At 44.5% G+C, this 23,015-nt stretch overlaps 1 protein-coding gene across 1 annotated transcript in view; it reads left to right on the top strand.

The window, feature by feature from the left end:
- The window catches only part of LOC126305107 (bursicon-like), a 62,610-nt gene extending 39,830 nt beyond the window's left edge, over positions 1 to 22,780 (top strand). The window contains exons 3-4 of the mRNA XM_049992016.1: positions 13,586 to 13,711; positions 22,579 to 22,780. Of these exons, the coding sequence (XP_049847973.1) occupies positions 13,586 to 13,711; positions 22,579 to 22,713 (261 nt within the window). The 3' untranslated portion in view covers positions 22,714 to 22,780. The remainder of the gene's footprint in view (positions 1 to 13,585; positions 13,712 to 22,578) is intronic.
- Positions 22,781 to 23,015: the final 235 nt, after the last annotated feature.

Raw genomic sequence — 23,015 nt, 5'->3', positions numbered from 1 at the left:
GAAAGAAAGGACACTTGGACTACTTGCACTAAGCTAGGGAGTCGGGGGAGGAGGATTCAGCCTGCACTGGGCTGGTGGGGAGAGGAAGGAGTGTACTTTAATTATTTTGGAACAATTTATTTAGGGATGGAGTATATTTATTACACTGATACAAAACATACGCTCTGACATGCTTGGGGTCTTATCACACAGCCTACAGACATGTGAACCACTAAAAGACTGGTGCACGATTTAAACAGTTGACAATTAGCAAACATGTTTGCAGTCTTTACTTAAACAATTAGAGCGACTGCCGCCACCCACTGTGTTCATCTCAAGGTCCAGAGCACAACCGCCCTTGAGCACAGCACTACCACCAGAGTGTGCTATCAGCCCTCTCATCTGTTCGGCCGCTTTCTATTGCCATTCTAACGCGACACCTCTGACGTGCAGATACCGACGTCACAGATCGTATTGTTCCACCGTTCGTGATGTGTGTGTGATACCCATACTGACACTCATACACAAGTGACGAGCAGTGGAATAGCACAATCTGTAATGAAGCGAATACGGACGCCACAGATCATGTTATATAAAAATTGTTCCACTACGGATGTCACAGATCATGCTATACAAAAATAAATAATTCAGTACACTGATGTGCAGGCACGAAATCAACTTGTAAACTGTCCAAATAACACATAGCATGGCCTACAGACCTGTTCGCAAAATAATCCAAAAGACACCCTGTCCACTACACCGCACTGGAGGCTACCAGCCAAGTGACGCAACTGTCAACTGCAAAGTCACGCACAGCTGCCCGCAATCGTGAGGCAGTGACATCCTATTCATACTCCGCACCTCAGAATTCCTCTCAAAATACGTGTTCACCTGGACACAGTTGCTGATGTGACCGGACGAGAGTGAACACAGCGTGCTGTAAACCACTGAGTAACTGGAAATATGAGGTTTCCTCTATTTGTTTCTACTCTCGAATACTGATGTCGGTGATGTAGCAGATTCCAAATAATCCCTATAATTTACAAGCCAACTAAGGTTTTCTCTTGTCTAGAGAACAGGCAAACATGTCTTCCACGTGCTACATGCACAAACCACAATCGATCTTCTCTCAACTAAATAAAGGCGTGAAATGTGCAGAAGCAGTAATCCAAACAATTTACATGGGAGTCAATAACGCTCCAGCGCAATCGCACTTCCATACACAGTCTTCTCAAACTTCCACATGATCACGAAAGCCGCTCAACACATACCGAGTATTAGTTCACCATTCGGTTGTCTAGACGACGGCAAAGTTAACTCAGATACATTCCTACACTCCAACAGGCCTCTGCATTCGAACGGCTGCTGCCATTGTCGGGAAATGTGAATCATTCCCACCACAGGCCATGCATACACAGAATCATTCTAGATAACTAGTCAAATATATGTTTATCATTATACTGACAATTAAATGTTACAATCGTGGTCTAGACTGAACAGCATTTGCCAATGAGTGAAGTATCGGAAATACACCCTGCTGAAGACTGGCTCTGGAAATGGAAATATCTGTATCTTCCTTACAACTGGACACAGTTTTCAGCAGGGTGTATTTCCAGTACATCGCTCATTGTCCAATGACGTTCAGTTGAGACCACGATCATAACATTTAATTGTAAGTATAATGATAAAACATGTATATGACCGGTTTTCTACAATGATTCCATGCATGCATGGCCTGTGGTGCTAATGATTCACGTTTCCCGTCAATGGCAGCAGCCATCTGAATGCAGAGGTCTGTTGGAGTGTAGGAATGCATCTAACTTTTCCGCCATTTAGACAAGCGAATAGTGAACTAATACTGTGTGTTGGGCGGCTTTTGTGGTCAGGTGGAAATTTGGGAAGATTGTGTATGGAGGTGCGATTGCGCCGGAGCGTTATTGACTCCCATGTAAATTGTTCTGTAGACTGCTTCTGCACATTTCGCGCCTTTATTTAGTTGAGAGGCGATCGATTGTGGTTTGTGCATATAGCATGTGGAAGACATGTTTGTCTGTACTCTAGACATGGGAAACATCTTAGTTGGTTTGTAAATTATAGGGATGATTTGGAATCCACTACATCACCAACATCGGTATTGGAGAGCGGAAATATTAGTTTCCTCTATTTTTTTTCTACTTAGTCAGTGGTTTACAGCGTGCTTCACCTCAATAAAGTTTGGGGTTTGTAGAGAAGTATATTTCCAGTCTATATCTTGGGAATTATTTTGCGCTAGCGGTCGGTAGGATGGTGCCTAGAGCTTGATATCGGGAAGTACCCCAAAAATGGTATAATAGTATGGCAAACGATGTGACAATACATGTGTTCTTGTAATCTCCCAGTCTGGAGATGTGCGTAGAAAAACGAGCAACCAAGGAAGCAGGTTCGGATCAGAAACAGTAACGCATTTGTGCTGAGGGATGACAATCCCGAATTTGTAGATCAGTTCTGAGTGTGACTTCGGTCCGCTGAGGGTGCCCTGATGTAAAAGGGATTATTTTGTATAGTGGAGAATATGAATTGTATGTTTACTAGACCGGCATGGTACGCGGTGATAGACTGGTGGGATGGAGATCGGTTTCATGCTCTAATATTCATGCTTCTGTCCTCAGTTGCCAAGCAGTGTAATTGAGTAAGAGTCTTTACGCATTTGACGATATGTATGGCACGTTGTGAGGTTTAGTTGGAGGTGCAATATGGTGATAAGTGTAAAACAGTTTATTGCCACTGAATGTCACGTTTATAGAAAGAAAGAAAACGTTGACGATGCTTCCCCAGGGCTCAGTAGCATCATGACATATAGCCGGTGTGAGTGTAGGCACACCCTAATTTTTTTGGGTGCTGTACAGGTATAAAAGATAACTACACTGTTTATGTAAAATGTCTATATATTATATTGTTAAGTTGCTGTGGCTTATGTTATAGCCAGACTAGAGAAGATGAGTGTGGGATGTATTGATTCAGCACATAGATAACCACGAGCGTATTAGAGAGATTTTTTACGAGGAAAATTATGTGTTATAGATATGAATATTCGTTCCCGAATCACAAATGTCAAGAGCAGAAATTACGTGCACATAGATCGGTGTCAGACTGTAATCATAATAATATTTAATTGTAGTTAGATTGGTAAATATGTTCCTGGCTTCCGATATTCTTGTGAGTCTAGTATGTATGTATTTGATGATCAGTAGACAGGTTTTGTGGGTTTAACTTTGAGTGCAATTTAGCGGTCTGTGGAAAATAATTTTAGCGCTGTAAGCCTCCTCTGCAGAAAACAATCGTGAACGGTGTTCCCACTGGACCCATACAGCAGGTATAGTGTGAACACGCCATCAATGTTAAAAAATACATGAGAGCGCGGTCCAGTGCGCTCCGAAAAAAGAAATGTTCACTCTCACCCGGTCGCGTCAACAACTGTGTCCAGTTAAACACATATTTTGAATTTCTGAGGTCCGGAGTACGAATGGGATGTCGCTGCTTCATGGCCGCGGGCAGCTGTGCATGACTTTGCAGCTGACGGCCGTGTCACTTCACTGGTGGCCTCCAGTGCGGTGCAGTGGGCAGGGGTCTGCAGGCGGTGCTTGCGTGTGTCTGTTGGATTATTTTGCAAACAGGTCTGTATGCCGTTCTGTGTGTTATTTGGACAGTTTACGAGTTGAGGAGCGGATAGAGGTTCAGGGCACTCTCTTGTCCTAGGGGTGGGAAATTGCCCCTAAAGGCGGAAGAATCAGCAATGATCAACGACATGAGCAGGCAGAAGGCAATGGAAACCACTGCATTAAAGACACGTAACGTGTATCCACAGGACATGTGGCCTGTAATTGAAGAAGTGTCATGATGATCTCTCCATTGGCAAAAGATTCCGGAATAGTCCCCCATTCGGATCTCCAGGAGGGGATTGCCAAGGGGGAGGTTACCATGAGAAAAAGATTGAATAATCAACGAAAGGATAACGTTCTACGAGTCGGGGCGTGGAATGTCAGAAGCTTGAACGTGGCAGGGAAACTAGAAAATCTGAAAAGGGAAATGCAAAGGCTCAATCTAGATATAGTAGGGGTCAGTGAAGTGAAGTGGCAGGAAGACAAGGATTTCTGGTCAGATGAGTATCGGGTAACATCAACAGCAGCAGAAAATGGTATAACAAGTGCAGGATTCGTTATGAATAGGAAGGTAGGGCAGAGGGTGTGTTACTGTGAACAGTTCAGTGACCGGGTTGTTCTAATCAGAATCGACAGCAGACCAACACCGACAACGATAGTTCAGGTATACATGCCGACGTCGCAAGCTGAAGATGAACAGATAGAGAAAGTGTATGAGGATATTGAAAGGGTAATGCAGTATGTAAAGGGGGACGAAAATCTAGTAGTTATGGGCGACTGAAATGCAGTTGTAGGGGAAGGAGTAGAAGAAAAGGTTACAGGAGAATATGGGCTTGGGACAGGGAATGAAAGAGGAGAAAGACTAATTGAGTTCTGTAACAAGTTTCAGCTAGTAATAGAGAATGCCCTGTTCAAGAATCACAAGAGGAGGACGTATACTTGGAAAAGGCCGGGAGATACGGGAAGATTTCAATTAGATTACATCATGGTCAGACAGAGATTCCGAAATCAGATACTGGATTGTAAGGCGTACCCAGGAGCAGATATAGACTCAGATCACAATATAGTAGTGATGAAGAGTAGGCTGAAGTTCAAGACATTAGTCAGGAAGAATCAATACGCAAAGAAGTGGGATACGGAAGTACTAGAAATGACGAGATACGCTTGAAATTCTCTAACGCTATAGATACAGCAGTAAGGAATAGCGCAGTAGGCATTACAGTTGAAGAGGAATGGACATCTCTAAAACGGGTCATCACAGAAGTTGGGAAGGAAAATTTAGGTACAAAGAAGGTAGCTGTGAAGGAACCGTGGGTAACAGAAGAAATACTTCAGTTGATTGAAGAAAGGAGGAAGTACAAACATGTTCCAGGAAAATCAGGAATACAGAAATACAAGTCGCTGAGGAAAGAAATAAATAGGAAGTGCAGGGAAGGTAAGACGAAATGGCTGCAGGAAAAAATGTGAAGACATCGAAAAAGATATGATTGTCGGAAGGACAGACTCAGCATACAGGAAAGTCAAAACAACCTTTGGTGACATTAAAAGCAACCGTGGTAATATTAAGAGCGCAACGGGAATTCCACTGTTAAATGCAGAGGAGAGAGCAGATAGGTGGAAAGAATACATTGAAAGCCTCTATGAGGGTGAAGATTTGTCTGATGTGATAGAAGAAGAAACAGGAGTCGTTTTAGAAGAGATAGGGGATCCAGTATTAGAATCGGCATTTAAAAGAGCTTTGGAGGACTTGCGGTCAAATAAGGCAGAAGGGATAGATAACATTCTATCAGAATTTCTAAAATCATTGGGGGAAGTGGCAACAAAACGACTATTCACGTTGGTGTGTAAAATATATGAGTCTGGCGACATACCAACTGACTTTCGGAAAAGCATCATCCACACAATTGCGAAGACGGCAAGAGCTGACAAGTGCGAAAATTACCGCACAATCAGCTGAACAGCTCATGCATCGAAGCTGCTTACAAGAATAATATACAGAAGAATGGAAAAGAAAATTGAGAATGCGCTAGGTGACGATCAGTTTGGCTTTAGGAAAAGTAAAGGCACGAGAGAGGCAACACTGACGTTACGGCTAATAATGGAAGCAAGGCTCAAGAAAAATCAAGACACGTTCATAGGGTTTGTCGATCTGGAAAAAGCGTTCGACAATATAAATTGGTGCAAGCTGTTCGAGATTCTGAAAAAAGTAGGGGTAAGCTATAGGGGGAGACGGGTCATATACAATATGTACAACAACCAAGAGGGAATAATAAGAGTGGACGATCAAGAACGATGTGCTCGTATTAAGAAGAGTGTAGGACAAGACTGTAGCCTTGCGCGCCTACTCTTCAATCTGTACATCGAGGAAGCAATGGTGGAAATAAAAGAAAGGTTCAGGAGTGGAATTACAATACAAGGTGAAAGGATATCAATGATACGATTCTCTGACGACGTTGCTATCCTGAGTGAAAATGAAGAATAATTAAATGATCTGCTGAACGGAATGAACAGTCTAATGAGTACACAGTATGGTTTGAGAGTAAATCGGAAAAAGACGAAGGTAATGAGAAGGAATAGAAATGAGAACAGCGAGAAACTTAACATCAGGATTGATGGTCACGAAGTCAATGAAGTTAAGGAATTCTGCTACCTAGGCAGTAAAATAACCAATGACGGACGGAGCAGGGAGGACATCAAAAGCAGACTCGCTATGGAAAAAAAGGCATTTCTGGCCAAGAGAAGTCTACTAATATCAACTACCGGCTTTAATTTGAGGAAGAAATTTCTGAGGATGTATGTCTGGAGTACAGCATTGTATGGTAGCGAAACGTGGACTGTGGGAAAACCAGAACAGAAGAGAATAGAAGCATTTGAGATGTGGTGCTATAGACGAACGTTGAAAATTAGGTGGACTGAAAAGATAAGGAATGAGGAGGTTCTACGCAGAATTGGAGAGGAAAGGAATATGTGGAAAACACTGATAAGGAGAAGGGACAGGATGATAGGACATCTGCTAAGACATGAGGGAATGACTTCCATGGTACTAGAGGGAGCTGTAGAGGGCAAAAACGGTAGAGGAAGACAGAGATTGGAATACGTCAAGCAAATAATTGAGGATGTAGGTTGCAAGTGCTACTCTGAGATGAAGAGGTTAGCACAGGAAAGGGATTCGTGGCGGGCTGCATCAAACCAGTCAGTAGACTGATGACAAAAAAAAAAGAGTTGATTTTGTGTCGGCACATCAGTGTACTGAATTATTTAGGAGTGGTGGAACAATTTTTGTATAGAACAATCTGTCATGTCCGTATTCACATCACGTACACACACATGGCACGAGCAGTCGAACAGCATGATCTGTAACATCAGTATGGCCATCATACACACTTCACAAACAGTGGAACAATACGGTCTGTGACTTCGGTATCAGCGAGTCAGAGGCGTCCCATTAGAACAGCGATAGAAAGCGGTCAAAGAGATGAGAGGGATGATAGCACACTCTGGTGGTGGTGCTGTGCACTAGGTCAGTTGGGCTCTGGACCTCGTGGCGAACACACCGGATCGTGGTAATGGCTCAAATTGTTTAAATAAAGACTGGTGTATGATTTCGACAGTTGACAATTAGCAAGCATGTTTGCAGAGTCTTTTAGTGGTTCACATGTCTGTAGGCTGTGTGACGTGACCACAAGCATGTCAGAGCATGTGATTTGTTATCAGTGTAATAAATATACTCCATCCCTAATTAAATTGTTCCAAAATAAATAAAGTACACTCCTTCCTCTCTGCACCAGTCCAGTACAGGCTTAGTGCTTCTCCTACGAATCCCTAGGAGGAGGTGGCGGTGGTGTGACTTAGATTAGTGGAGGTAGTCAAAGTGTTCTTTGTTTCACGCCATTTTCTTAGGGTAGTAGAGGTAGGCGAGTTGACCTATGTTCCTGCCAAAATTCAAACTTGGTGCCAATTCCTAGGATGAGGTAGTGGTCGGATGACTTAGGTAAGTGGAGGTAGTCTGAGTGTCCTTTCTTTCACACCATTTTCTTAGCTTAGTAGAGATATGCAAATTGATCTTTCTTTACCACCAAAAATCAAACTTGGTGCCAGTTCCTAGGAAGAGGTGGCGGCCGGATGATTTGGTTAGTACGTGTAATGCAAGTGACATATTTTCACTCTATTTTCTAAGGTTAATGGAGATAAAGGTGGTGTGATGCATTGTGCTGTTCGAATTCGAACTTCCCTCTCCTCCCCTCCTCTGCCCCAGAAAAAGTGGGGAGTCAGGTTAGTGGAGGTAGCCCAATTGACCTTGTTCCCACCAAAATTCAAATTTCCCGCCAAAATCCACCATCTGGAACGACGTCATGGCCGCAATCTCGGATGTCGTCATTGCTGTTGCCAAGTCTACACGCCGCCATCTTCGATGACGTCATAGCCGCCATCTCGGATACATCTGGCAACAACGGAATGTGGGGTAGCACTGCCCTCGTCCCCCTACCGACGATTCGCAGTGAACGGTACGAGTCAGATATCGCTCCGAGCCTCTAATACGTGGTCGTGCTTTGTGATTTGGTAAATCTGTTAACAATTTTCGTCGATCACCGCACAGAAGTTTCGACACGGGTCGTAGTATACCCATGAGTGTGGTAGTTAACATTTTACACAGTGAGGTGGGTTATAATAAATGGCCGGAATCCGTTCGAATAACTTGTAGAGTGCTGTGCCGATTTAGTATTAGCTAACTGGTTGCCACGGTGACGAGCTACAGAACAGCGTGGATAACCGAAAGCTGTCTGCACGTGCCGGTTGTAGTGACCGACTCGACAGTGTATAGTGTTAGTAAACGAGTAAGTCTCGTTTACCAGTTGACAAATGAGCCATTACTTAACTGGGCTCTTATTTCTTTTACAACTGTACGGACTTTACGTTACTAGTGGCACTGGGCCACACTGATTTGAAATTTGTCTCTACACAACACTCGGTAGTATAAAATAAATCAGAGTATTTGTTCTCGAACAAATATTATTTAAAAATATATACACGGTTAATGAAAAGTACCTGTGGGGTTCAGAAGGCCATTTTGGGAAAAGCTCAAAACGTATCGAAAAGTGAGACATAAAGGTGGACAGAGCCCCTCTGCAGGTTTCGATAAGTAACACTCAGTGTCGCGCAGTTGCGGAGTGCAAGAGTAGTCGTTCAAATGGCTGGCTCTGAGCACTATGCGACTTAACATCTGTGGTCATTAGTCGCCTAGAACTTAGAACTAATTAAACCTAAGGACACTAAACACATCCATGCCCGAGGCAGGATTCGAACCTGCGACCGTAGCAGTCGCGCGGTTCCGGACTGAAGCGTCTAGAAGCGCGAGACCACCGCGGCCGGCAACAGTAGTCGTCAGGCGCGTGAAAACGTGGCGCGTGACCGAGTGGTGCGTGGGTTTTGTTTCTTGAATTCACTAAATGCGTTAGTGTCGAGCGACAGTTCCGCATCGAATATCAGGTAAAAGCTCCAGCAGACGAGCTGGTGTAACACACTTCGCGCGACCGGCTGCCAACGCTGTGCGGAGCAGCCAGTCGGCAGGCAGCTGCCGCAGTCGACTCTTTGGCGCGCCCCTCGGCAACTTGGCCCGTTCTGTCGCGACGCTCAGCTGTTCTCACTCTGGAAGGGACCTGCGACGGCTGTTGCAGCGAGAAGCGAAGGCGGGCTTCAGTGACGAAGCCACGTTTCGTGTGTCCGAATCGTCATAAAGCGCGTGTTTGGGACACAGAGAATCCGCACGAGACTGTGGAACACAGCTGACGCCGTCCGCACCGCGTCCCGTTCGAGAGACCACAGGGCGCGCGGGTCATGCTGGACGCGACTCTGCGCTCCTCCTCCGTAGCCACCCCCGGGACTCCGTCAAAGACCGTGCGCTCGTGCGTACACTGCCATTTACTTTGAAATAGTTGCAAGGAGGTACAGTTAATATCGAACTGACGCGTCGGAACACGTACCGCAAGATTCTGACCTCCGTACTGACATTTACCGCGTCACAAACTATGCCCGTAACGACCACCTGTAATTTGATTTAAAAATTTGGAGAGGTGGTCTGTGCACTGATACTTGTCGTTTTTCTGTTTACCGTGGTGTTTCCCACAGTCGTCTTATGAAACCCTGGAGGTACTTGTGCGTAATCCTGTACATTACATGTGTTTATCCTTCGTAGTTTCAGTCAGTTACCTTAGACTTAAATGCAATCTTTGCTAAACCTGTGCAATGTGGGGAGGTCTGTTTGTTTAGTCTTTGTGTATTTCAAAACTGTGTCGCGATGGAAACTATATTTCTTCGATTGCCTTCATTTTCCTGACCGACACCTAATAAAGAAATAAATGGCGTGTGGCGGGCCTCCTTCGCGTGACCCGTTCGCCGGGTGCGAGTGTTTCGATTTGACGGCACTTGGGCGACTTGCGCGTCGATGGCGATGAAATGATTATTAGGACAACACAACACCCAGTCCCTGACCGGAGAAAAATCTCCGACCCAGGCGGGAATCGAAGCCGTGCCGTTGGGATTGACATTCTGTCGCGCTGAGCACTCAGCTAACGGCGGCGGACACCCACACCTAATAGAAGATAGGGACGAAGCTAGTTACTGTGAGCACATAATTCTACAAACACTTCCTGGTATGAAAGACTAAAAAGAAAACAGATTCCGATTTTTACTTTACACATAGCTTCCTTTATTCTTCACAATATCTACTTCTTTAATAGGACACAAATGATAAAATTTCAGCTTTGACACTTTTTTTCTGAACTACAAATGTTAGCATCTAAAAAATATTTTCTTATCGTTGTTTTTGTTTCTTCGAGGAAAAGTAATGGTAAGTGGGCTGTAGCCGTATGGGACACATCCTGCTGACGTGCAAATGTGGCGACGGTGCCAGCGGATAGTTGTACCCAAGGTTTCTTTTTATTCTTTTTAGCCGGCCGCGGTGGTCTCGCGGTTCTAGGCGCTCAGTCCGGAACCGCGCAACTGCTACGGTCGCAGGTTCGAATCCTGCCTCGGGCATGGATGTGTGTGATGTCCTTAGGTTAGTTAGGTTTAAGTAGTTCTAAGTTCTAGAGAACTGATGACCACAGATGTTAAGTCCGATAGTGCTCGGAGCCATTTGAACCATTTATTATTTTTAAATTATCAGATGACTATTACTATATAAAATTATTAATTGACTGATAAAAAGAAATAATTTAAAATCTGTAATAATTAATCACATTTGCAACGCCTGATGGTTCATGCCTAAGAGACAATACTGCTTTAACAAGTAGATGATACCTCCAGTATTTTATGCTTCATATCTCCGTAATATACTGCCCATTGTTGGTCTTTGGTGGGTTAGTCTACCCAAAGAATACTGATCACATGTAACAAATGCCAAAGAAGGCTAAACTTTTTTTCACTTAATACTCTATCCGAGGGCCATAGTTTTTAGCACAGACACATCATCCAGATCTGTTAAGTCTACAGTTACATCAACGTACACCCATACTGAGCAAACAACTGTGAAGTGCATGGCAAAGGGTACTGCCCATTGTACCAAATAGTAGGTCTCCTTCCGAAACCCTTCACGTCTGGAGGGATGGAAGAATTATTGTGTAAAGGTCTCCGTGTGTGGTAGAGTCTGTGTGCTCACTCTGGGAGCAGGATGCAGGGGGTTGTACTGTACTTCTACATTCCCCATGTAATACCAGTTCTCGGCACTACAGTGGTGTGCATAACTTACGGACGAGAGTCACTTTTGCATAATGTGTCTCCGCTAAGTCACGCAGCTCCGCGAAACTTGGATCGTACATAGAAAGCGCTACTACATTGTAGTACAGTGCAGTACAGCAGACAGGTAACTGAAAGAAATGCGCAATGAAACGAGCAGGAAGGCGATTGGTATTCAAAGACAGTTCGTACACTGAGGTCAAGGCGAGTTGTGATGATTAGCTGAACATTGGCAAGGTAGGACTCGGTTCTCACCAGAGAGTGTCACCACCGCGGGAGGCGCTGCACGCCCTGCGACGGGCTGACCGCGAAGCTGGCCGCAAGTGGCTGCGGTGCGGCGCTGCTCACAGCTGCTGCACGCTGTAGTAAGTGCTCGATGGGGGCGAGCTCATTGTGAGTCGAATACCTCTGCGTTCTGAGAACTCTTACTCCTGGGCTGTTCAGTGAGATCTCGTACTGTCGTCTGTAAAAGTGAAGTCAGAGCAGAATGCATCCCCGAAGAAAGCCACACGGGGAAGGAGTCCAGTCTCGGAATGACGGTACACTTGCTAGTCAGCGTGTGCAGAGTCTCGGAGGCCAGTACGGCCGTGCAACATCACGCTCCTCACACCGTAACACCTCGAACACCGAAACGATTCCTGAGCCGTTGTAGGGGAACAAGGGGGACACAAATAGTAGCACCAAAATTTTTTCTTTAGCAGGGTGGCTTTATTGGAGTGAGCAGTAGACAATGAAATTTAAATAACAACTCTCCACAAATATGGCTTCACAAGCAAGATTAAATTTATGATAGTTAATTGTTTTTAAAAAGCTTTGAACAAATATCCCTTAATGCCTTTAGTAAAACAATAAATGATAGGCCTAACTAGAAAGTCCAATCCACCCTAACATTTCCATAGATCATAAATTGTGCAACTTGTGTCTAACCCCAAGGATTTGTCAAGATAAAATTTCCCCAAAACGTAAAAGATAAATCATTAAACTAAAATGCTGTATCAGTTATCAACATAAAAACTCACAAGGAGCCCAAGATTTTAACATTTCTGACATCGCAGCAGTAGGCAAGATAAAATTAACTCAGTCAACGAAATACATTTACACCAAAGCTCAAATACAAGTTAAAATTTACCACACACGGCGACAACCGCCAGCTTTCAATAGTTGAAACATAATTCAATCTCATAGGTGCGCAGATGTCATTACCGAGGTGAATGTGCGAACCAACTTGACGCAACTGTAACATGGCATAGACCAAATTACAGATTTGGAAGTCGGCAAGAAACGGTAAATAAGTCAGGAAACGATCACCGTCACCCATATACACACTCGCGCACGGGCACAGATGAGCACACAGGGAGATAGGGCAGGCAGGGTGTAAAAAAAAAAAAAAAACAATTAGTCCCGGGACCCACCGAGCCACAGGACGGGAACTACCAAAATTAACTCACCTTAAACTTCACGTACGAGCCCGGGCGAGGAAACGGGAGGTCATAGGGCACAGGCCAGCAAAAACCCCGGACAAACACACAAAACCCGCGCACCCGCCACCAGGAGGCGCCCCGCAACGGAGAAAGAAACACCACTGTGAGGCCCAACGATCGAGAATCGATCGGAAATACCGCCGCCACGGCACAATTACAGTGCTCCCGGGTGCATCACATAGCCTCATATGGCGAGAGGTGCGAACACACATTGCACACAGGTACATTCGTGGAGCTACGATAGTCGGCAGTGACGCATTACGCAAAAGTTACTTTCCTCCTTAAGTTATACACGCCAGCGTAGGTTTTCAGGTATATTTCGTGTCTGTCTTCGAGCAGCTACGAGTTTGTGTCCTTGGTCGATAAAAAATTGTAAACAGTATTGGCTGTTCTATTTAGTACGGGCAATGAACAATATTCGAGGACGGTATGACTCCTTTGCAAGCGTTCTTATTTGTAGATTGATTGCTTTTCCCCCGTGTCCCGCCACCTGCCGTACCTGAAGCTGAGCCTACGTGATCGTGTGAGGTTGCCCCCACCTCATTCGATAACTCCATCTGAGAAAAAGTCGTGTGTCCTTCCGCTACGAAATTGTCAGTCCAATCGAGAATTCCGCTCGATTAAGTGGTACCATTGTCAATGGGCTTCGGTGTGGTTCTGATTAAAATCGAGAAATATTGCATAAAAGCACGACGATTCTTATAAGCTGTGTCGACTGAGTGCGGTGCTGACAGCCGGCTCGTGTGCCCGCAGGTGTCGGGGTCCAAGATCTGGCAGATGGAGCGGTCGTGCATGTGCTGCCAGGAGAGCGGCGAGCGCGAGGCCAGCGTCTCGCTCTTCTGCCCCAAGGCCAAGCCCGGCGAGCGCAAGTTCCGCAAGGTACGTAGCCGGCTGGTGATGGTGCTGAGGACGAGGTGGAAAAGGAGGAAGACATTACTTTCCAAGTTGTGCAAGGTAGACACCACTTGTCTCATCTCTCGTGCTGGGGTCAATTGCGAGCACAGTGCGGTGGAAGGCCATCTTCCACATTCAGCAGAACTGTAATCCTCCTGGGGAACGAGAAGGTGTTTTTACGTGTTTTGCAGGTGGTACACATACATAACTTGTGGTGGTCGGGCGTCACGGCAGGAATGCCGGACCATCGAGTTGCCGGGGGCCGTGTCCCAGAGTCGAGACAACTGGCGTCCTCAGCTGTCTTCACTGCCGAGCGTAGCTTGTGGGCTTTCAAAAAAATTAAAGGTGGCCCTCAACTACGTACCCTCAGACTCAGAGTTGAAACGTTAAAAGTTTTGGCTGATTTCGTAGTCTAGGTGCTGGGATACACAGTTGCCGCGTTACGTGTCAAATACTGCTGACTCTACAGTATGCAATACGAAAACACACATGAATCGAATGGTCGTCGGTTCCCATCACTCAACAATTGCGAATTTTGAATGTAACATAGAAATTTATAAATGAAAGATAGTAGTTAAATAAAATCTGCAGGTACTATTTTAACGTCTTTAAATGATGAATACGATAGCAGACGTACCTTTAAGAATGCCATTTATTACTGTAAAGCACTTATTGGTCTCGATGGTCCACCAATTGAATAAACTATAAGTTGAATAACAAGCAAACAGTAGATTCCTACTTGACGTAATTAGTTATGAGCAACAACGTAGCTCGTGGGATATTCACTTTTAAACGCATACTACATCTTCACTGCAGAAGCCACGGAAATCTCACAAGTACACAAGTCGTCACTACGAAATATCTCTATCCCCGCAACCACGCGCAACTCTCTCCAAGTGTTTCCCGCGACCGTCCGTCGCGCCTTCCCGTGTCCTGTGCGACACGATGCTCCTCCCCCACTTCCGTACAGTCTCTCAGTTGACCTCGGCAACCGCTTACCGTAGTAACGAGCGCTGTGATTGACCAGAGCGCTTCCTCCACGTCTCCAAGTCAACGCACACTCACAAACTTCTTGAAACACATAAGAAGTACTGGATTTACATTTAAATAACTAGAAATTAAATAAATATTCCTACGGCTGCACCATAAACACGCTCTAACACGCATTATTAAATACATAAACAAATCAAATTAACGTATATCAAAGGAACAGAAACAAAAGTAGGCCAGTAGTCTAATGTCTCTGTGCTTTCTAAAACACAGTAAAAATTTGACCAATTTCTTCATGAATAGTATACATCGAATATAAACAAAGACATAGACGAGAAAATATATTTATAAGCATGCTGCTACCGTTTCTTCGTGTAACTGTGGCGTACGTATCTCCTGACGCCATCAAGAGTTATTGGAGGTCAAAGTGGAAAATTACTAATCTACTATTCAAGTTACATAGGCGTGTAATTCATACCAATTTAGGGTTAGACTAATAGCTTTCTAAAGACATGTCGATCGACAAAATCGGATCAACCGTTTAGATTTTGGAAATTCGTTTCTGGGTGTTCCTTGTATAGTTTACAGTCAGGTACTAAACTTTAAACTAATAAATATATTGAAAATCTGATTACACCGACAGAATCGTCGTGTAAATGATGGTAATGTTGCTGTTTCTTTTTAAGGTACGGTGATTCCTCTGGCTATTATTAATTTCTACATTAACTGTGAAATACCTGCCATTATGGTTTCACAAAGTCCGCCGTCTATCCCCAGCCACGCGGTCGGCCCGCCCACGCGCTGTTTGCTGCCCCTCTTCCTCCAGCTGACAGTCCGGCTCCACGCGGCTGCTGACCAGCGGCGGCTTGCCAAGCGGTCTGTGCGGCCACGCCAGCTCCGTGTTTTCAGGGCGCCACTACTCGCCCGTCACCCCACAACTTTTCACAATGGCTACCTTGGAACAACTTGTGACACTTCTGTTTCGAAATCAGAGGTGGAAACAGACACCGTGGAAAGCCTCAGTAGGGCCTGCAACTATGCTCGGATAAGTTGTTGGTTAAGGTGGCTGTCTGCAATAAGCAGAGAACCTTGGTTCTGTAGAACACTGCTTTTGTACAGTTTTTCAGTTTCACTACATATTGAGTCTCCATTTCAGTTTGTCTCTGGAATATTTGTCCTTTGATGTTTATGCGGTGTTTCATTTCATATTCAATTTGGTATGACCAAGAAACACCAATTTCTATCTTTTGCCTTGTATTTCAATTAATCCTTTTTTGTCGAGCAAAAAACACACACACAGTAATCAATACCTTGCTGAGCTATAGGTACTGATAATTTTATTCTCATATTGTCGAGATATTGACTCAGTTTTAGGTGCTGCACTAATACCCAATATTTTATTTGTACCGACTCTTTTTTTCTGAATATTATTCCACATTCACTCATTCAGTATGTATACTTTTTTCCACTGTTATCCACCCACAATACGTAAGACACCAGTGATAGCTTTTATTAATATCAAAAAGATTAGTCAGTTTAAGGGATTTTACACCAAATATTATGTTAGTGCTAATCCTTTTCTGATATGAGTGAGACACCAGTACTATTTTAAGTGTTGCAATCAATTAGAATTATTGTATTATTTTTCTGATATTACTTAGGTGTCGTACAAGTTAACATGATGAAGTTAATATCAAACAGCCTACCGTATCGGTATCAACACCCTTGTTCCATTATTACCCAAGTTAATGACACAATTTTTGGTGTCACTACTCGTATGACAAAGATTATGATACTGACACAATTTTATCATACTCTCTAGATGTTGTCGGACTCTAGCTCTAGATGTCGATATCAAATAACAATATGAGTTCCACTACCATCGAGGTATCGACACCATGATAATACCTTTCTCCTGTGCCCCTGGGACAGAAATATTTAATCTTCCAATCTGTCAGTTCTTAGCCGTACAGCCGACTACAAGGCGACTCGGTGACAAGAGAGTCAGCACAGCAGGATCGAAGTAAATGCCGATCCAGTAAATTCACAATGATTATAACTCACCTGTTGAAGCGCCAAGCAGATAAGACAGAGTATGTACGTGAAACGACTAATGTCCTTAATGAGATTTTCACTCTGCAGCGGAGTGGGCGCTGATATGAAACTTCCTGGCAGATTAAAATGCTGTGCCCGACCGAGACTCGAACTCGGGACCTTTGCCTTTCGCGGGCAAGTGCTCTGCCAACTGAGCTACTGAAGCACGACTCACAATCTTACTTCTGCCGGTACCTTTCCAGCCTAACTTTTATTTACTTGTGGGAAAAAAAACATTTTTTCGCGTATTTCCCTACATAATGATTGGAAAAATATATATTTATAAGAAATTTTGCTATTTTTTTGTTTTTGGAGGGAAATTTGGGATGACTCCATATGCCAACATTGGGCAGGATTTGTTTCCTTCAGTCAGGTGGTTGGGATGTCACAGTGCTTGGTAATGGAACTTGAATGAGTATTTTAATTACACAATTTGATGCAGTTTATTGAAGAAAAAATAGTACATACAATAATGCAACTCGCATTTCAGGACAATTTTATGTTTTTTACATCATGATTGTTACTTTACATGAAAATTTGTTTTGACATCATGATTGTTACTTTACACGAAAATTTAAGAAACTGTTCCTGTCTTTGGTAAAGCAAAGAGGTTTATTACATTTGATGCATTTCGTTCGAAAATATGCTGTAATGCACAATTTACATGTCTGTTTGTTTTCTACATGCTGTGGCCAGTGTTCAATGTTGTCACACCTTACATCATCAACCGGGCTGGGAACCAATGGGGCTTGTTTCTTCACAACTGTACGCGATGGACTGTCATGTGATGGCCGTCCTCGCCTTCTTACCAAAATGTCTCCTGCTTTTAGTAGTCCATGAGCTACATCAGACCGAAAAATCAACATTCCTCTTTGTCTGCAATATCGGCAGTTTAGGAGCCACGCATTCACAACACACATGTCAAGGGGGTGGAATACGATCCTTAGATAAAATCTTTTCACACCAATACTACTCCTATACAAGGCAACCGGCATGTCGTGCAGATTAACTCCTCCCATCGAACGGTTATATACTCTAACAATGTCTGGCCTTGGAACATCAATATATTTTCGTTCCCCCACTGACCAACGTTTCACTGGTTCTACTGGACTTACTTCTTTGAATGATGATGCAAGAACGACAGACTTGTTATCATATCACTTCAGCGCTCTGATGTTTCTTTCTGTTTCAGTTCGGTACTCGTATGATCCTCGTCCCTGCTTTTTCAGCTCACTGTCTGCTTTTAGATTGCAGCCTTGAAGTCTTGTGGGTCTAACAGTTCCTACATCCAAAACGCCATAGTTTTTCAGGGCAGAAATAAGATTGTAAGAGGTGAACCACTTGTCTGTAAACACTTTAAAATTTTTATATTTTGGCAGTCCTTCCACAAGCCTTATCACAATATCATCACTTATACCAAGACCAGTATCATTATGTACAGTTCCTTTCCGTCGGTATATTTCAGAATCGTACACAATTCCACTAGAACCAGCATGGGCAAAAGCTTTTATACCCCACTTGTGTGGTTTGCTTTTTACATACTGTTTCAGGGATGAATGACGTTTGAAAGGAATGATTAATTCATCCACTGAATGATATTCCTCAGGTTCAATAATTGAAAAACCTTGTTTGATTTTGGCATCACTGGGCTGGAAAGGGTTAACTGCAGCTGAGGAAGCTCGTCCCGGCTGGTCGCGTCCTCTGCCAGTCACCCTCCAACGACCTCTTTGACCTCTCCGTCGGCCCCTGCACGTCTGAGATGTCCGATGCTCCATCCTGTGACAGCGCAGTTTGTTGCGCTGTGGAATAAAGTTCACCCACCTGTCGGTGGATTCTTGACTCTATGTGTCAACTCTAAGAAAAAATACCGTAGTTGCACTATACGTGCCGACAGGGAGCAAAAATGATTTCACGTTTCAAGTCTGACTAACTACCAAAAGAGTAACAGTCACTGAACGAAAAGACCGATACGTTATTACTTCGATGTACAAACATACGCTGTCGAGCCCTATGACTTCCGCACGTCCAACACTTTCAGTCTCTAGCAACCAGTTTAAGGTTTTCACCCTAACTTGATACTGAACAGACACACGGATTTCTATAGTTAGAACTCTAGTACAATGTCTACTAATGTTCATTTCGAACTATAAGTTCTCGTTTAAATTTCCACAGTACGCCACACGGAATTTTAATTATTCGAAACAAAGTCACATCTCGAATTTGCCGAATCGTCATTTGTTGTTTTAATCTCCTAAAATCTTACAATTACTCATTAGTAGTACAGTTTTGCACAGTTGATGTCCGATAACTAGAGCTCGGCACTTATCCTTCCGACTCCACATCTCTGACGCACTCACAAGCCTACTGTGCGCAAAGATCGTTCACTCCCGATTGGCTGAATCCCAAGGTTGTATCAACACCGTTTCACGTTCTCTCTCTCGAACCGATCACATTTCCAAAACACTATAGACACAATTATTAAATGATATGTTTCAGATAAGGAAATGAAAGTAAATTAGTTCCATCCTTAATCGCCTGAACTACTGAAGTACATTTCATAATTTAAAACTATCGTAAATTGACTTCTTATAATTCACCATTTCCCCGATGCCTGTGACCGTCAGATGCAAGACCCACGCACATTATCAAGCTCTTGCGTGCTGACTTACTTACTCGTGGAATCAGAAAGACTGACAGGCAACACGCATGTCACATTTAGTCCTTCCCTCATTCAGACAATAAAAAAATGAAACTCATTATTTAATATTAATCATAATTTCTGTAAATCTCAAAATTATTACGTAAAATAAATGGATCTACAGAAAACAATTCGAAGGGCTAGACACATCGTTAAACTTCCTCATTGACGTTTACCGAATACAATGAGGGAAAAACGAACGCAACACCGAGAAGCAGTTGTGCGACATTGACCGGAGTTGCTGTGCATGTTGCGTCATACGCAGGGTGACGTATGTTCAAATTTCGTGCCGGTGGCACGAACTATTGCGAGGACGCAAATCAGGTTTGTTTGAGATGTACACTGTAGCGGTCGTCGAGATTGAACACGGTGACTTGATGTTAGTCGAGTCACATTCAGATGTGACAAAGAGGTCATTATCAGCATCTCGCTGAGTTTGAACGTGGCCGTGTAATAGGGCTACAGGGAGCCGGGTGTTCCTTGCGCCACAGTGTAGAGTGAATTGGCAGGTATGCAGGCAGTGTACACGACCGCAGGCAGCGGTGGCCACGGGGACGCAGGCTGCTGTCGTGAGGAGGCGGCGCCCTGGACGGCCACTCGTCGCTACCCAGGGGGAAGACCACCGTGTGCGGCGTGCGGCTGTGGCGCGTCGCACTGCATCTGCAGCAGCAGCCGGCACCACACTGACACGACCAACTCTCACAAGTCGGTTAATTCTAGGACAGCTCTGAGACACACGCCCTGTAGGGTGCACTCCACTGACCCCAAACCGCCGCCGTTTGCGACTTCAGCGCTGGGTCTGCCTTTATTTCCTGATAAAAGTAGCCGGCTCCGTCCGGTGCCGGTGGAGGCAGGTGCAGGGCCAGCAGCCAGCCAGGCAGCGCTCCGTGGTGCCAGCAGGGGCGCTCTCCTTGTTATGCCACACACCACGGTTGCAAATCCGTTGTGCAGCCGTTGGTGAACAGCATTCCAGGCTGTTCTCCAACCGGACAATGTCTCCCACACAACGCTGTTGTACCCGACATGCTTTACAGCGTGTCATATGTTGCCACGGCTCGTTCCATCGCCAGAACTGTCTCCAATTGAGCACAATGGGAAATCATCGGACGACAACTCCAACATCAGCCATAACCGGCATTAACCGTGCCTGCATTGACCGACCGAGTGCAACAGACATACATCTCACAAACCGAGATCCGGCACCTGTACGACACAGTGTATACACGTCTGCATGCTTGCATTCAACATTCTGGCGTTTACACGGGTTGGTAATGTGACAGCATACACATTTGCAATGACTTGTCTCAAACTTACACTAACCTCTGATTTTGCATCCTTAATCAGCTAAATATTACCTAGTCAAAAGTATTTCGACAATCGCATTACACTAATTACTTTTTGGTTTCGCGATTTATTTTTTTCTCGTCCGTGTACATTCGAACTCTGAATTCTGTGTTTAATGGTATCGGCATGAGGCTGAAATTAACACCACAAAAAACACTGTAAAGTTTTATTGCTCTGGTGTATGGTAAAAGTATAATTTAATTTACAACAGCGTACGTAAAACTCGGCCGGAGCGCAGGCTGACTCGTGTGAGAACGCCTGACGCCTGCCACGGCGGAGCTCTCGACTTGTTGCACGTGTGTCGGCCGCCAGCCGCCGTCCGCCTCTGTGTGGGCGCGAGGAATCTCAAACACCTGGCTTTTGCAAAAGCATATCACCTGTCACAGACCCCAGAACAACTGTCGTCTCGGTTGCTGGGACGAAGATCACATCCACTCTGCGCCTCCTCATTATTCTGCCAATTTGAAAAGAAAAATTTCTTACACACAGGAGAAAGGCCATAGACTTTACATCCACACTGCACGGGCTGAACGCTCTAAACTTTCCCGTACAGTTGTAGTCTGCGAAGCACAGTGGTAGCTCGACGCCTGCGAGTGTAAATTGCTGCGTGTCGGATTGTGGTTCACGCACTGCTTTAAAAATCCACCCACCTTAGGTCAAATTAATACGTCCAAAACCAATAGGCAATCATTCATTTCCTACTCTGTGATATTTTCGAGAGAAGAGCTAAGTTGTTCGTCAATAATTTATCCGTACTGTGCGACCAAAATATGAATTGTCATCGATTTAACTTCGGATCACTGTCGGTTTGAAAATTGCAGCACTGAGGGCTCCTTCTTTTATACTGCTGCCACAGATGCATCTCCAAATGATGGTGGAAAGCAGTATTCACCGGGAAAACTTGAAGAATTACAATTCTAGCGGTTGGTTTCTATACGTAATATTGTATCAGTGTCATTAATGTTTCTTTCCATTACGATCGATGTAGCAGTAGTATTTTAGACGTTAACATTAATATCAAATATTGTATCTGTTGAAATTTTTGAGAGACTGTTGACGTTTTGTACAATTTCAGGTGTTTGTGTGTCATACTGCATCGGTATCAATATCTGTTTCCGTTTCATCAATGTGTCCTACAATTTTAGATAGTATTGATGTGTTTTCAGACGATATCAAGGAATCATATGATTGAACATGTTTGTGTCAGTACAAAATATTCTATTCCATTGAAATCCTTGCATTGAGACAATAATGGCATCAATGTCTAAGATAAATATGAGCACTTTTATGACATTACTGAAGTATTTTACAATTTATGATGTTGACATTCATCCCAAATGTTGCACTGGTATCACTATTCTTTTACTGATATTATCGAGACCTTTAGATGTCGATATGTGATACCGCATCATTACTGATACCTCTGTTGAAATACTATTATTTACACTACTGTGAGAGGTGATACGAATAACTTATCAGAACCTACATTTTTTCCATTCCTAAGGTATCGACACAATTTTAGCTATTGATTCGATACCAAATATTATGTACCCATATCTTTGTTCCTATATCCGAGTTGTGGGTACAATTGGTATTGGTAGCAAGACCCGTGTCAGCCCTGGTGTCGGTGGCAACACTCCCGTGTCGTACAGCCCCAGAGCCCCCCGCCCCTCACGATGTGAGCCGTGACGACGGCGCCTGACGCCCGCCCTTTCTTGGCCCGCAGGTGTCGACGAAGGCGCCGCTGGAGTGCATGTGCCGGCCGTGCACCGGCGTCGAGGAGTCGGCCGTCATCCCGCAGGAGGTGGCCGGCTACCCGGACGACGGGCCGCTCGCCGCGCACTTCCGCAAGTCGCAGTAGGGCGGCGCGCCGCACTCCGCCCTCTCTGTACCGCAGATTTTCCTAATAAACTCACTTGCACTCTCAACACCGACCGCTGCTCATTTACCCACTCCTGTCCGTGCGTCAGCAGTGCACGTCGAGCACCACAGTAGCGAGTTCCCTGACTCACAGCTGTTGCCGCCTGCGCTGACTCGGTGCCAGGTCGAGCACAGCCTCCAGTACACATCCGCGGCGCATCGGTCCCTTTTCACAGTTCACAGTTCACACCCGCGGCTGATCTAGCAGCAGTCTCATCCTAGACACCGAGGTGAGCACAGCGT

This window comes from Schistocerca gregaria, unplaced genomic scaffold (genome assembly GCF_023897955.1).
Source record: "Schistocerca gregaria isolate iqSchGreg1 unplaced genomic scaffold, iqSchGreg1.2 ptg000255l, whole genome shotgun sequence".
Taxonomy (NCBI): Eukaryota; Metazoa; Arthropoda; class Insecta; order Orthoptera; family Acrididae; genus Schistocerca; species Schistocerca gregaria.
This window is presented reverse-complemented; position numbering and strand designations above follow the sequence as displayed.